Here is a 14,468-nt window from a genome sequence, read left to right as displayed (position 1 = left end):
TTCCCCTTAACAAGTTTCCAACTTTGTTCCTGTGCTCTTGATGAACTCATTTTAAAGTCCCAGTCTCAATCCACTGTTACAATTTACAACATGCAAGCTTTCGAGGCAACTCAGGCAGATCTTACCTGAAGAAGGGGCCTGAGTTGCCTCGAATGCTGGCATAATGTAATCTTTTTAGTTAGCCAATAAAAGGTGTCATTTTGGTTGACTTCTCAATACATTCATAATGGCTAACATGGAATAGTACCCTAATGCAACAATTTGGAAATCTGGTATAAGCACTCCAACTTCTCTCACAACTGGAAATCACTCACCCTTTTCCGTGCTGATACGTACACATCCCAAACCGTTTTGTCCCAGTTTCCATACATCTGCGCATCATTAAGCGGTATCGAGGCTCAAATATATGAAGAGGGCAGGGGATTCCAGGGTAGGCCATAGTGCACACAAAGATTGGAATATTCTTTGTTAAACTACATGCAAACACAATAATTGGGAAAAAAATGTGTTAAATAAGCTCTTATTTATATAATCTGTACATCTAGGTATAGAAACAATATAGGAATTACACACAGGGTTATGGAACTAGAAAAATGCTTTAAATAAATTTACAATGTTTATCTCTTCAACAAAACTCTACAAGTAGGTACAGACCCCCTTGATAATTCCTTTACTCACATCTGGCATTTCTCAGTTTGTTTGGAGGTTATTATAAACCTACAGATTCTGCGGAATCATTTTTAACAAGCTGCGCTATGTCAACCACCATCCTAAAGGAAGCAATACATGTTTTACAGCTTTCTGAAAATGAACACCCAGTAGAAATGTGTGGTTGTGCATAAAAAACATATTTAAAAAGTGCTATGAAAAAAACACATGCTTTTCCCTTTTGGTGTTCTACATTAAAGTAATTTCTTTAACACTAGAATCCCTGGAGCCTGCGAAAAAACTTGTAATCCCAGGACACCTTAAATTGCTCTGCACCTCTCCATTAGCGTCTTTTGTTTTGTAAATGTCTCAATCAGCGCAAGCAACCTGCTATCCCATCACCCCCACCGACGCAGCTCAACTTGGGCAAAAAGTCTGTTTACATGGGTGTGAGGGGCCTGGAGATGTAGAGGGTAATAAATTGATATTTGGAACAGATGCATTTCATGTGTGTTCCATGTCTTCAACGATCTATGTAAGTCTAGGATGACAGAAAATATGAGAAATTCAAGAAATGTTGAAAACGTACCTAAAACAAACTTTTATGTTATACTACTAATGACAAAATTTTGAAAAGAAGTGTATAACATGTGAAGACTGAAGTGCAAATATCAAATAAACACTTTCACAAAAGGTACACATACAGTTGTGCTTGAAAGTTTGTGAACCCTTTAGAATTTTCTATATTTCTGCATAAATATGACCTAAAACATCATCAGATTTTCACTCAAGTCCTAAAAGTAGATAAAGAGAAACCAGTTAAACAAATGAGACAAAAATATTATACTTGGTCATTTATTTATTGAGGAAAATGATCGAATATTACATATTTGTGAGTGGCAAAAGTATGTGAACCTTTGCTTTCAGTATCTGCTGTGACCCCCCAATAGCTACAACTAAACGTTTCCGGTAACTTTTGCTCAGTCCTGCACACCGGCTTGGAGGAATTTTTGCCCATTCCTCCGTACAGAACAGCTTCAACTCTGGGATGTTGGTGGGTTTCCTCACATGAACTGCTCGCTTCAGGTCCTTCCACAACATTTCGACTGGATTAAGGTCAGGACTCTGACTTGGCCAATCCAAAACATGAACTTTCTTCTTCTTTAACCATTCTTTGGTAGAACGACTTGTGTGCTTAGGGTCGTTGTCTTGCTGCATGACCCACCTTCTCTTGAGATTCAGTTCATGGACAGATGTCCTGACATTTTCCTTTAGAATTCTCTGATATAATTCAGAATTCATTGTTCCATCAATGAAGACAAGCCATCCTGACCCAGATGCAGCAAAACAGGTCAAAACCACGATACTACCACCACCATGTTTTACAGATGGGATAAGGTTCTTATGCTGGAATGCAGTGTTTTCCTTTCTCCAAACATAACGCTTTTCATTTAAACCAAAAAGTTCTATTTTGGTCTCAACCGTCCACAAAACATTCTTCCAATAGCCTTCTGGTTTGTCCACGTGATCTTTAGCAAACTGCAGACGAGCAGCAATGTTTTTTTGGGGAGCAGTGGCTTTCTCCTTGCAGCCCTGCCATGCACACCATTGTTGTTCAGTGTTCTCCTGATGGTGGACTCATGAACATGAACATTAGCCAATGTGAGAGAGGCCTTCAGTTGCTTAGAAGTTACCCTGGGGTCATTTGTGACCTCGCCGACTATTACACGGTGTGATCTTTGTTGGTGGACCACTCCTGGGGAGGGTAACAATGGTCTTGAATTTCCTCCATTTGTACACAATCTGTCTGACTGTGGATTGGTGGAGTCCAAACTCTTTAGAGATGGTTTTGTAACCTTTTCCAGCCTGATGAGCATCAACAACTCTTTTTGTGAGGTCCTCAGAAATCTCCTTTGTTCGTGCCATGATACACTTCCACAGACATATGTTGTGAAGAGCAGACTTTGATAGATCCTGTTCTTTAAATCACAACAGGGTGCCCACTCACACCTGATTGGCATCCCATTGATTGAAAACACTCGAATTTCACCTTCAAACTAACTGATCATCTTAGAGGTTCACATACTTTTGCCACTCACAAATATGTAATATTCGATCATTTTCCTCAATAAATAAATGACCAAGTATAATATTTTTGTCTCATTTGTTTAACTGGTTTCTCTTTATCTACTTTTAGGACTTGAGTGAAAATCTGATGATGTTTTAGGTCAGATTTATGCAGAAATATAGAAAATTCTAAAGGGTTTACAAACCTCAAGCACAACTGTATACTGTAACAAAACAAGTGTGCTTTTATTCAGGAAAATATTCGAAGAAAAAGAAATTGGGTTAGGGTACGACACTGACTCGACTGCTTGGGTGGTGCAGTGGTAATAACTGCTGACTCATAATCCAGAGGTTGACGGTTTGATTCCGGGCGCTCCCTAGAAATACTGTTTTGAGTAGTGAGCTGCTCTTATTGTTACTATTATAGAATAAAAACATACATTTTATTTATTTGAGTCTGTAAATTTAGGTTATCATTTTTTTTTTTTATTCAGCTTTTTCTCTCAGTTACATTCATGGTCCCCCCAATCTGACACTGCTGTTTTCAAATAAAGAGGTGCTATAACAGAGGTGAACTCAGATGAGGCTTCAACATCGCAGCCTTTTGGCAAAGATTTAGTGGAGAGAATTGGTATGCACCCTTCTTGTAAGAAAATATCTAAAAAATATTAAACATTATATAAAATGTTTCTTGGTCTTGTTGTTTATTTCATATACATGTTATGAGCTTTACTAGTTTTACATAAGCAGACCTACTTACTTTGAAAGCTCAGCAATTTCTGCTTCATGCACCTGCCTCCTCTCTTCCAGCGGCAGTGGGAAGCTTCTGGAAATGATCTCCTCTAGTAAAAGGGTGCGGTTATATTTCCTGTTTTTGAGGTACTGTAATTTGGTAGAAAAAAAAAAAAACAGTGTGTCAAGAGTCTGCAGACCGTATGTTTATCCACTGCATGAGAACATAGCTAAGAGAACCCAAAAAAAACCATATGTATTGTAATTCTTCTATAAAATACAGATTAAAGAGCAGTTTACAATGTCTCAAAAAGACTTCTTAAGGTAAGTTAAAACACTAATGGTAATACATCCATCCATTACCCAACCCGCTATATCCTAAAACAGGGTCATGGGGGTCTGCTGGAGACAATCCCAGCCAACACAGGAACAAACTCCGGGCAGGGCGCCAGCCCACAGCAGGGCGCACACACCCACACACACTAGGGGCAATTTAGAATCGCCAATGCACCCAACCTGCATGTCTTTGGTCTGTGGGAGGAAACCCATGCAGACACGGGGAGAACATGCAAACTCCACACAGGGAGGACCCGGGAAGCAAACCAGGTCTCCTCACTACGAGGCAGCAGCGCTACCCACTGCGCCACCGTGCCACCCTTAATGAATCCATTACTTACTAATTAGTAGGTCTGACGTTAAAAGAGTTGCAGCCTTTCACAATTCAGTGTTGTTTGCAACCACTGCACCACCGTGCCGTCTAATGGTAATACCCATCCATCCATCCATCCATTTTCTAACCCGCTGAATCCGAATACAGGGTCACGGGGGACTGCTGGAGCCAATCCCAGCCAACACAGGGCACAAGGCAGGAACCAATCCTGGGCAGGGTGTCAACCCACCGCAGGACACACACAAACACACCCACACACCAAGCGCACATTTAGAATCGCCAATCCACCTAACCTGCATGTCTTTGGATTGTGGGAGGAAACCGGAGCGCCCGGAGGAAACCCACGCAGACACGGGAGAACATGCAAACTCCACGCAGGGAGGACCCGGGAAGCAAACCAGGTCTCCTAACTGCGAGGCAGCAGCGCCACCGTGCCGCCCTAATGGTAATACATTTTCTGTAAATGTATAATTCTTAGCATGAACAAATATTTCCTAACATTTGTGCAAAATGTATCTTTAATAAGCTCTTATCTTGCCAACTACAGTGCCCTCCATAATGTTTGAGACAAAGAGACATTTTTCCTTGATTTGAACCTCCGCTCTACAGTTTAAAATTACAACTCAAACAATTCGGACGTGATTAAAGTTCACTTTGCAGACTTTCATTTAAGGTCACACAATTCTTTTTCTACACAGAAACCCCAAAACAGTGATACCTCCATTTCAGGGCCCCATAATGTCTGGCACACAGCAATGGCAGGTCTATTAAAGTCATCATATTTAAGACTTTGTCGCCTATCTCTCGCAAGAAATTACTGCTTGAAGTATAACAAGAGGAAGTATAAAAACTATAGTGCAAGTAAGTTCTTTGCAATTTAGAAATGCTCTTGACGACGCCACGGAAGTGTATAAAAAGTTACACAAATGAAAAAGCAGCAGCAGCAACTGCCCGTCACAATGTCCCTTACCCGCCTGGTACGTCTTCAGTGGAAGAAGAAACTCCAGATGACAATGGCGGTGCTACACAGTCGCCTGAAGAGGCTCCTTTAGAAGAACTGTAACGCTCTCCTTTGTTAAAATTAAACTCATCGTTATCGGACAAGTCGTCGTGTCATTGTTGGTGAGTACCCGTAACTAATTTTCTACGTACTTAGTACGTGTACATACGTTTAGTGTAACTGTACGCACATATACAATTTTTCTTGCATTGTACATATTGTGACGACCGCCCTGGTTGCACTGGGGACCACGGGTGCAGAGCTTGGAAGCTCAACCCTGTAGGGGCCCGTGGTCACCACCAGGGGGCGCCACGGTGCCTGAAGAGCCCTGGACCTCAGCACTTCCGCCACACCAGGAAGTGCTGGGGGGGAAGAAGACTGGGGACACCCGGAGGGCTTCCGGTTGCGCAGCCGGCACTTCCGCCACACAGGGGAGTGTCCGCGGAGGAGTGTCGGGGAGCAGCTGGAGCCCATCCGGGCTGCTATAAAAGGGGCCGCCTCCCTTCATTCGGAGACAAGAGTCGGGTGGAAGCGGACTGGAGTCCAGAGAGAGAGGAGTGGAGGCGGCCAGAAGGAAGGCACTGGAGAGTGAGGCCTGGACTTTGGGGGATCGGTGCTGGAGGCACTGGGTTGTGCACTAACTAAATTGTAAATATTATAAATAATAAATGTGTGTGTTGGGTGATAAACCGTTGTTCGCCTGTCTGTGTCCGGGCCACATTCCACAGTATTTATCGCTGGTGGCCTGTCTATCGTAATGGCTGTAACATATGTGATATCGGAGACGCTCGATATCTTTAAAATAACATTTAGGTTTTACTGTATATAAACAGTGTGATTACATAAAATAATTCCAACGAATCTTACCTAATATCTAAGTGAATATATAGGGTTTATTCTGTATAACTGTGCAGGAAATGTTTATAAAAGTGTGGGATAGATTATAAGGGCTTAAAATGTATAAAAATAACCATATAAACATATGGTTTTTACTTTGTGGATTTTCACCATCCGTGGGGGGTTCTGGAACATAATCACCGCGATCGAGGAGGGATAACTTTATAAGGCCTTCCCAGTATAAAGTTATATATAAAGCTTGAGCAGAACCTTCTTAGACTTGAACTCTAAACATCAAGGCGCTATATAACCTGACAGTCTGTTAGCCTTCTCAATGGCTTCTGAACACTGTCTGGCAGTTGATAGTGTCGAGTCCACTACGACGCCTAAATCCTACTCACAAAGTGTACTTTTGATTTTTCAGACCCCCTACTTGTGACGATGCGGGTTCAGCTCCATGCTCCCATCGCTGTTCGGGAACCCATGAACCCAACAACGTCGATAGTTATAACCGAGATGAGCTAGACAGTTGAGGCAATAACAATTGAGCAAGGGGATGGTTCAAAAAAGTGCAAAGTGCTTTTATTTAAAATAGTCAAAAAAACAAACAAAGTGTTCAATAAATAGTGCTGTGCAGTTCATTCAAAGTTCAATAAATAATCCATCAGAAAAAAAAACGTGGAGGTAAAAACAATAGAAAAAACAATCCTTTAAAATCAACGGGGTTCAAATGACGCTGGAAGCAGTCTTCTAAAAACCAATGACAAGTCTGGTGCTTTTCTATGCTAGCGTCTCACCTGCTTCTCCCGACTAGGCTTTGCAGCAGGCGAGACGCTCTCTGCAGCTGCCCGTTTCAACCCTCACACACAGGTCTGGAGACCTCCCGATCCTGGTTTCGGTCTGGCACTCATCCCAGGCCTGAGACTTGGACTCCTTAGTCTCCAGGATGCCCACACCAAGGACTACAACTCCAAGCCTCACGACTCCCGCTGCCTTTCCGGCCTTCCGCGGCCAGTCGCCTTTCCCTGGTCACTCCCGCTACCTGATCGCTCAGCGGGAGCGACTACAACTCCAGCTCCTGGGTGTCGGCCTAACATCCAGACTTCTCGCAGCTGCCCACGAGCGCTCGTTCGCTCGCTCCTTGTCTCTGTCTCTCTTGCACCGACTTGCTCCCTCGCTCCCTGTAACCTCCGTCCTTTTCTTTTTACTCATTTCTGATCTTTCCGTCCCCTCCAAGCGACTTGCGCTTCTTTTATACAGCGAGGGGCCATAGCAGCTGCAGCACATTAGCCACGGGAACAATCACGGATGTGGGCAGTTCCTCACCTGTGCACTAGGTGATAAACGCCCACACCGCAGATCGCCCCATGGCTTGCTATGGCCACCGCGCCCCCTCACTAAGCCACCGCGAGTGCGGTGATTATTTATTTAAAAAAAACGGCCTTTGCTAAGCGAGCTCTGGACCCATAACACCACACTACTGTGTATTCAAACCTCACATTTTTACTTCCTATGTATAATTACGTTACAATTACTGACATCAAACTTGTCCCGGTGTAGTGCTGCCAAGGTAAGCAATAGCCCTTCAAGATCCTGTTTTGGATTAATAAGATTTGAAACTGTCATAATATAAAAGGGTGTTCAAAAATTTGAAAACATATACAGTACATATGGCACAGGCTAGGAAACTAAAGAGGAATATAAAACTAAAAATTAAAGAGCTTCACTACTATCATACCTCTCTGAGGTTCTGTTTACAAAGTGGGCAGCGCACATTATGGTCCAAGCTTCGCTCAATGCAGTTTTTACAGAATGTATGACCACAGGGAGTCGTGACCGGCTCATAAAACAACCTAAGAAAAAAAAAAACTTGTTAAAAATACTACAGACTATTATTGTCGCACTTCATACGCACATTTTTCCTGTCAGGTGTCTGTGGCCACTGTCAATAAACAATACAGTAGGACCCTGATTATCTGAGGTAATGTGGACTGATGCTACCTTGGAGAGCTGACGAAACAGGTGGGCTGCTGAAGTGGCGATGCTGTACAGAGAAGATGGGGTCTGACACAGACAAGAGAGATCAGCTGACATCATCAGGGAAGCACAGAGACGAGCCCTGCACAGATAACGGATGGAGGTCTCTATTTAGTTCACACTTTAAAGCACTCGCTTGTGAGCCAGTTGACACGTTCTCGCAGCTCACCACCAGCAGTTAAATCGCAGCGCACATCTTTGAACTGAGATGCTTCATAGTACGAGTCCTCAGTGATTCAATTGGTGATAAGGATGGGATTTGCACTGTAGACAAGTGGAGTGTAGTGGCGATGCTGTACATAGAAGATGGGGTCTGACACAGACAAGAGAGATCAGCTGACATCATCAGGGAAGCACAGAGCCTGGAACAGGGGAGAGTCCCAAGGCTTTGGAAAACATCTTGTATCACTCCTGTCCCAAAGGTATCACGTCCTAGTGAGCTGAATGACTTCCGGCCTGTTGCTCTGACGTCACATCTGATGAAGACCATGGAGCGGCTGCTGCTTCACCACCTGAGGCCACAGGTCCGCCACGCCCTCGACCCTCTGCAGTTTGCATACCAGGAGAAGGTGGGAGCGGAGGATGCCATCATCTATATGCTACACCGATCCCTCTCCCACCTGGACAGAGGCAGTGGTGCTGTAAGAATTATGTTTTTGGACTTCTCTAGCGCCTTCAACACCATCCAACCTCTGCTCCTTAGAGACAAGCTGACTGAGATGGGAGTAGACTCACACCTTGTGGCATGGATTGTGGACTATCTTACAGACAGACCTCAGTATGTGCGTCTTGGGAACTGCAGGTCTGACATTGTGTGCAGCAATACAGGGGTGTCGCAGGGGACTGGACTTTCTCCGGTCCTGTTCAATCTATATACATCAGACTTCCAATATGACTCGAGTCCTGCCATGTGCAAATGTTCGCTGATGACACTGCTATTGTGGGCTGCATCAGGAGTGGGCAGGAGGACGAGTACAGAAAGTTAATCAAAGACTTTGTTAAATGGTGTGACTCAAACCACTTACACCTGAACACCAGCAAGACCAAGGAGCTGGTGGTGGATTTTAGGAGGCCCAGGCCCCTCATGGACCCCGTGATCATCAGAGGTGACTGTGCAGAGGGTACAGACCTTTAAATACCTAGGAGTGCAGCTGGATGACAAATTGGACTGGACTGCCAATACTGATGCTCTATGTAAGAAAGGACAGAGCCGACTATACTTTCTGAGAAGGTTGGCGTCCTTCAACATCTGCAGTAAGATGCTGCAGATGTTCTACCAGACGGTTGTGGCGAGTGCCCTCTTCTACGCGGTGGTGTGCTGGGGTGGTAGCATAAAGATGAAAGACGCCTCACGCCTGGACAAACTTGTTAAGAAGGCAGGCTCCATTGTAGGATTAAAGTTGGACAGTTTAACATTTGTGGCAGAGAGACGGGCATTAAGCAAACTCCTGTCAATCATGAAGAATCCACTGCATCAACTGAACAGGATCATCTCCAGGCAGAGGAGTAGCTTCAGTGACAGACTGAGGAGATCGTTCCTCCCCCACACTATGCGACTCTTCAATTCCACCCGGGGGAGTAAATGACGAACATTAATTTTATTTAAATTTTTTTTCATTTTTATTACTATTTAATTTAATATTGTTTCTTTGTATCAGTATACTGCTGCTGGATTATGTGAATTTTAATAAAGTATCTATCTATCTATCTATCTATCTATCTATCTATCTATCTATCTATCTATCTATCTATCTATCTATCTATCTATCTATCTATCAGAGACGAGCCCTGCGCAGATAACGGATGGAGGTCTCCATTTAGTTCACCCTTTAAAGCACTCGCTTGTGAGCCAGTTGACGTGATCTCGCAGCTCACCACCAGCAGTTAAATCGCAACGCACATCTTTGAACTGAGATGCTTTATAGTACGAGTCCTCAGTGATTCAATTGGTGATAAGGATGGGATTTGCACTGTAGACAAGTGGAGTGTAGTGGCGATGCTGTACATAGAAGATGGGGTCTGACACAGACAAGAGAGATCAGTTGACGTCATCAGGAAAGCGCACTTCACACAGTGGTCAGAGATGGGCTCCGCACGGCGGATGGAAGGAGCTCTCTGTGCAGTTCATGCTGCAAACCATTTAATGCCTCTGAGCCAGAAGATGCAGTTTCCCATCTCACTACCGACATTTCACGACAGCACAAATCTTCATACTGAGATGTTTCGTGGTGCGAGTCCACAGCAAATCAATTGGCGGTAAGGGTGGGATTTGCACTGTGGATGGGTGGAGTGTAGTGGTGACGCTGTGCAGAGAGAAAGAGAGATCAGCTGACATCACCAGGGAAGTGCACCACTTGCAGTGGTCGAACAAAGAGTCTGCACGGCTTACGAACGGAGGTCTCCATGCAGCTCACGCTGCAAAGCGCTCACCTCCAACCAAGAGAACGTGGGTTCTTAGTTTCAATAGGCAGATCATTATAGTGCCCTGAAATGTATGAAAAGAAAAATCCTAAGGTGAATGAAATAGTAGAGTATGTGTACACAGGCAACGCTGACGACACACTGACAAATTAGCGTGGGGTGCAGATGTGGAGGGGTGAGTGACTTACACCCACCTTCCCACAGTCACCAGCTTCATAACTCCTCGCTCGGTACAGTCAAGGCTAAAAGTACAATATTTATGAGTTGAATTCAGCAAGGGGTGCTTGTTCCCTGGGATCGTATCCTTTCTTGATGCGCCTCACCCATCCCTTTTGTAACCATGGCGAAAATATTCAGACAATAGAAATATGGTAGAAAAAGAGATCTGTGTATTTTACTTGCTTTAAAATGTAATACAATGCGTAATTCATTCATACATACACATCCAGGCTAGACAGAAGCCAAAAGGAACATACAGTCAGTCTTCAGTCCAGCAAGGTGGGGAGCAAGATTTGCTAGGCTCCTGGTCTGGTGACGGATCCTGTTCATTATAAACACTCACATATTTACATATTTGCCAGGTATGGGCAACTGCCATCTGAGCTGATTGTGCTATTTTTGGAATGTGCCCATATAATACCTTCCCCTGTTCTCACGGCTTCTACAGACAGTAGCCATTGGTCACTCTGGCCATATAGTGATTACGCAAACATCAGCCATTCAAAATTGTCTGCCTGGATTGTCTTTCACATGTTTCTGTCCATCTTCTATCCAGTTTCACCCTGTCAGCTGGTGTACGTATCTTCAACTTTGGAATAAATGAATAATTTTTCTGCGGTGGGCTGGCGCCCTGCCCAGGGATTTGTTCCTGCCTTGTGCCCTGTGTTGGCTGGGATTGGCTCCAGCAGACCCCCGTGACCCTGTAGTTAGGATATAGCGGGTCGGATAATGGATGGATGGATAATGAATGACTGTGTTGGTAATAAAACTCACAGATCACAGTGGCACACCTGAAACCTTTGCCTATACCATGGCAAAGCTTTTATGAATTAAGAAACATAACGCAGTGTACTACACTTACAGGTGTACCTAAGGCAGTGCTTCTCAATTATTTTCTGTCATGCCCCCCCTAGGAAGAAGAAAACATCTCGCACCCCCCGCGCGACTATAAATAGTATCATTTGTCTATAAAATTGTTATAAGTACACCTCTGCATAACACTACACAGAATAAAAAAAGAAAGAAATATGGACAAATTTACAACAAAGAATAGCTTTATTAAATGTAACAGAAAAGATTTAAAGTGCATTCTAAATTAAAAAAAAATTTAAAAGAAAAATAAAAAAGCATGTTCCCGAGGTCAAACGCGCTCCCCTTGATGGAGCCAGGGGGGGCGCGCCCCACTATTTGAGAAACACTGACCTAAGGTAATGCTGAACCTCAGTTAATTGGGGCATCAGGGTTCTACTGTACCCAAATATTATTGCCATAAAGATGTCACGGTAAATATTTTTTAATTTACTTTATTTATTCATTACACTGGTCTACAAAATTATATTTTTTGTTTGCTACTGAGAACTTCAGAGCAGCTCTTTATTAAGTTTTTAACACTCATTTCATATATGAAATTGGAATAAAGCTAGCACGTCAGGTTTTTGAAATACACATCATTGAGTTTTTGACACTTTTGAATATCAATATAATATATCAACACGATATCTGGAGTTTGGACTCTGTCCCACCAAAACTGTTTATTCTGAAAACAAACCAGAAGACGTTACCAGAGACACGTTAAAGCATATTTATGTTAATTTACCTCAATATAAAAGTGAGGTCAGCGTGCTCCAAAATTTGCTTTTGCGCTTGTACTGCACATCCATCTCTCTTTGCAAGAACCAACGGTAGTCACCCAATCATGCCTGGAGTGAATTTTCCCCAATATCAATTTTCCATTACCTTTATATCGTGATGAAATCTTTCCCTATACTAATCGCTGACATCGCTTAGATTTGGTGGAAAAAAGTCGAGATGAGAATGTAAAAAATGCATCTTTAGTGACATTCGGGCTCGCGTAAGCCGATACGCTTTCAGAATATTCTCCACAAGCTCAGTATAATTCTCTGCTCTGTGCTTGTCAAGAGAATTCTGGACAAACAACACGAATGAGGGTGCTGATTCACTTGGCTTCAGTTTCTTTTTGAACTCATCGTCAAGCATCAGTTCACGTATTTCAGGGCCAACAAAAACAAATTCGTTAATTTTGGCTTCACTTTTCTCGATTTATTTCTTAAACGCTGAAATGCATCGCCTTTACTGTCCAGTCACCCTAATTGTCCAAGACTTGGAAGATCATAACTAAAAAATGGGACGTGCTGCTGGCCAAAAACGGTTTTCAGATTTGGAGTCAGCAAGTGAAACCTGTTAAAGTACAGATGAAAGGCTCCCAGTAGCAAAATGCTTGTTGACCAGTGATATAGAGGGAACATTGCTGAGGCGTGGAACATGAACACAATCAATAATAAATAAATATAAATAAAATTAATACATACAAAAGAATCAGTGATGATATTAAACATGAATTTGAACCCCAGCCAGGGGAGTAACTCTGGCTGAGGTATAGCAATATTAACTCCAAGCATCTCTAGGGCTAGAATAAAAATGTACAACATGAAGCCTGAATAACGCTCGGGATAGTAAATCTCCTGCTATGCATATTAGATAAATAACATGCTATCATTAAAAAAATAAAAAAATTAAATGCATTTTGCCATTCTAGGTAATTCATCAATGTTCATGAATGAGGTGGTGCCTTTAAGCAAAACACACAATGGTGTGTAAAGAAAAACCAGTAAAGCCAGTTTTAGAACAAACTGAAACTGAACCATTAGCTGAATCATGCGATGGTGATAACAATGGAATGGGCCATCAGACGTTGACACGGATACTGAAACTGATTGGAATGTCGTGAATTTTACATTTTTATGTTTTACATTTTTTTTTGCCCACATAAACAAAGGTTAACTTTATTTTTAAAGGGAGGTATTTAAAATCACAGCATCTCCTCTTCCCAAATTGAACCTCAAATTTCTAAAACATCTGTGCAAATAAAGTAAAAGACCAGGATGATGCCTCAGGCTGAACTGACTACTTTATAACATGTGAACAGATGGACGCCCCTAGGACTAAGAATTGCCAAACTGGTTTACAGCTTGGAAAAGGAAGCAATTCGGACATACTTAAAAGATCAAAGACTGTAAGCAAAGTCATTTATCATAAGGCCAATCATATGTGTGTAGCATCACATGTTCCGGAATCCCACGTGAAACCTTAAAATAAATATGCCTTGTCTGAGAGCAACATCAGAACAAGAAACAGATAACAAAAAGGCAACGTCGGCAGAAGAGACCAAGACACATGTGACACATTTCATCTTAACGTCGGAGGATGCATTTCACTAACGGCTAGATCAAAAGCCACCCGAGGACATTCATCTTTGACTCTTTTCATAAGCTTTTTCTAAAGACTATTTATATATCCAGATTTTACTACCTACAGTTTCTTGAATACTATCATCTACTATTATTATTTTTCTTTAATAAATACCAAGTTGCTTTTAACTTTCTATACTTTGTCTTTATATCCACAGTGATTGTAGTAATAAGGTACAAATTTAGAGAACTTGGACCAGTAAGGAAGCGCCATATGATCCAAACTGTGAGGTTTATTGGCTGAGGACAACGAGCTCTGTCCAAAACTGAACACTGCATCAAAGTAAGATATCAGTGATAGATAGATAGATCACTATATGATAGATAGATAGATAGATAGATAGATAGATGATAGATAGATAGATAGATAGATAGATAGATATAGATATATATGATAGATAGATAGATAGATAGATAGATAGATAGATGATAGATAGATAGATAAGATAGATAGATAGATACGAAGGCGATAGATAGATAGATAGATAGATAGATAGATAGATTAGATAGATAGATAGATAGATAGATAGATAGATAGATATCAAAGGCACTATATAATAGATAGACA

At 42.3% G+C, this 14,468-nt stretch overlaps 1 protein-coding gene across 1 annotated transcript in view; it reads right to left on the bottom strand.

Moving 5' to 3' along the window:
- Positions 1–203: 203 nt before the first annotated feature.
- Positions 204–14,468, bottom strand: part of lonrf1 (LON peptidase N-terminal domain and ring finger 1) — a 63,632-nt gene continuing 49,367 nt past the window's right edge. The window contains exons 7-9 of the mRNA XM_039775712.1: positions 7,693–7,807; positions 3,476–3,597; positions 204–473 (exon numbers count right to left, since the gene is read on the bottom strand). Coding sequence (XP_039631646.1) covers positions 311–473; positions 3,476–3,597; positions 7,693–7,807 — 400 coding nt within the window. The 3' untranslated portion in view covers positions 204–310. The remainder of the gene's footprint in view (positions 474–3,475; positions 3,598–7,692; positions 7,808–14,468) is intronic.

This window comes from Polypterus senegalus, chromosome 13 (genome assembly GCF_016835505.1).
Source record: "Polypterus senegalus isolate Bchr_013 chromosome 13, ASM1683550v1, whole genome shotgun sequence".
NCBI lineage: Eukaryota > Metazoa > Chordata > Cladistia > Polypteriformes > Polypteridae > Polypterus > Polypterus senegalus.
Note: the sequence above shows the minus strand (reverse complement) of the source record. Positions and strands in the feature narration are given on the sequence as shown.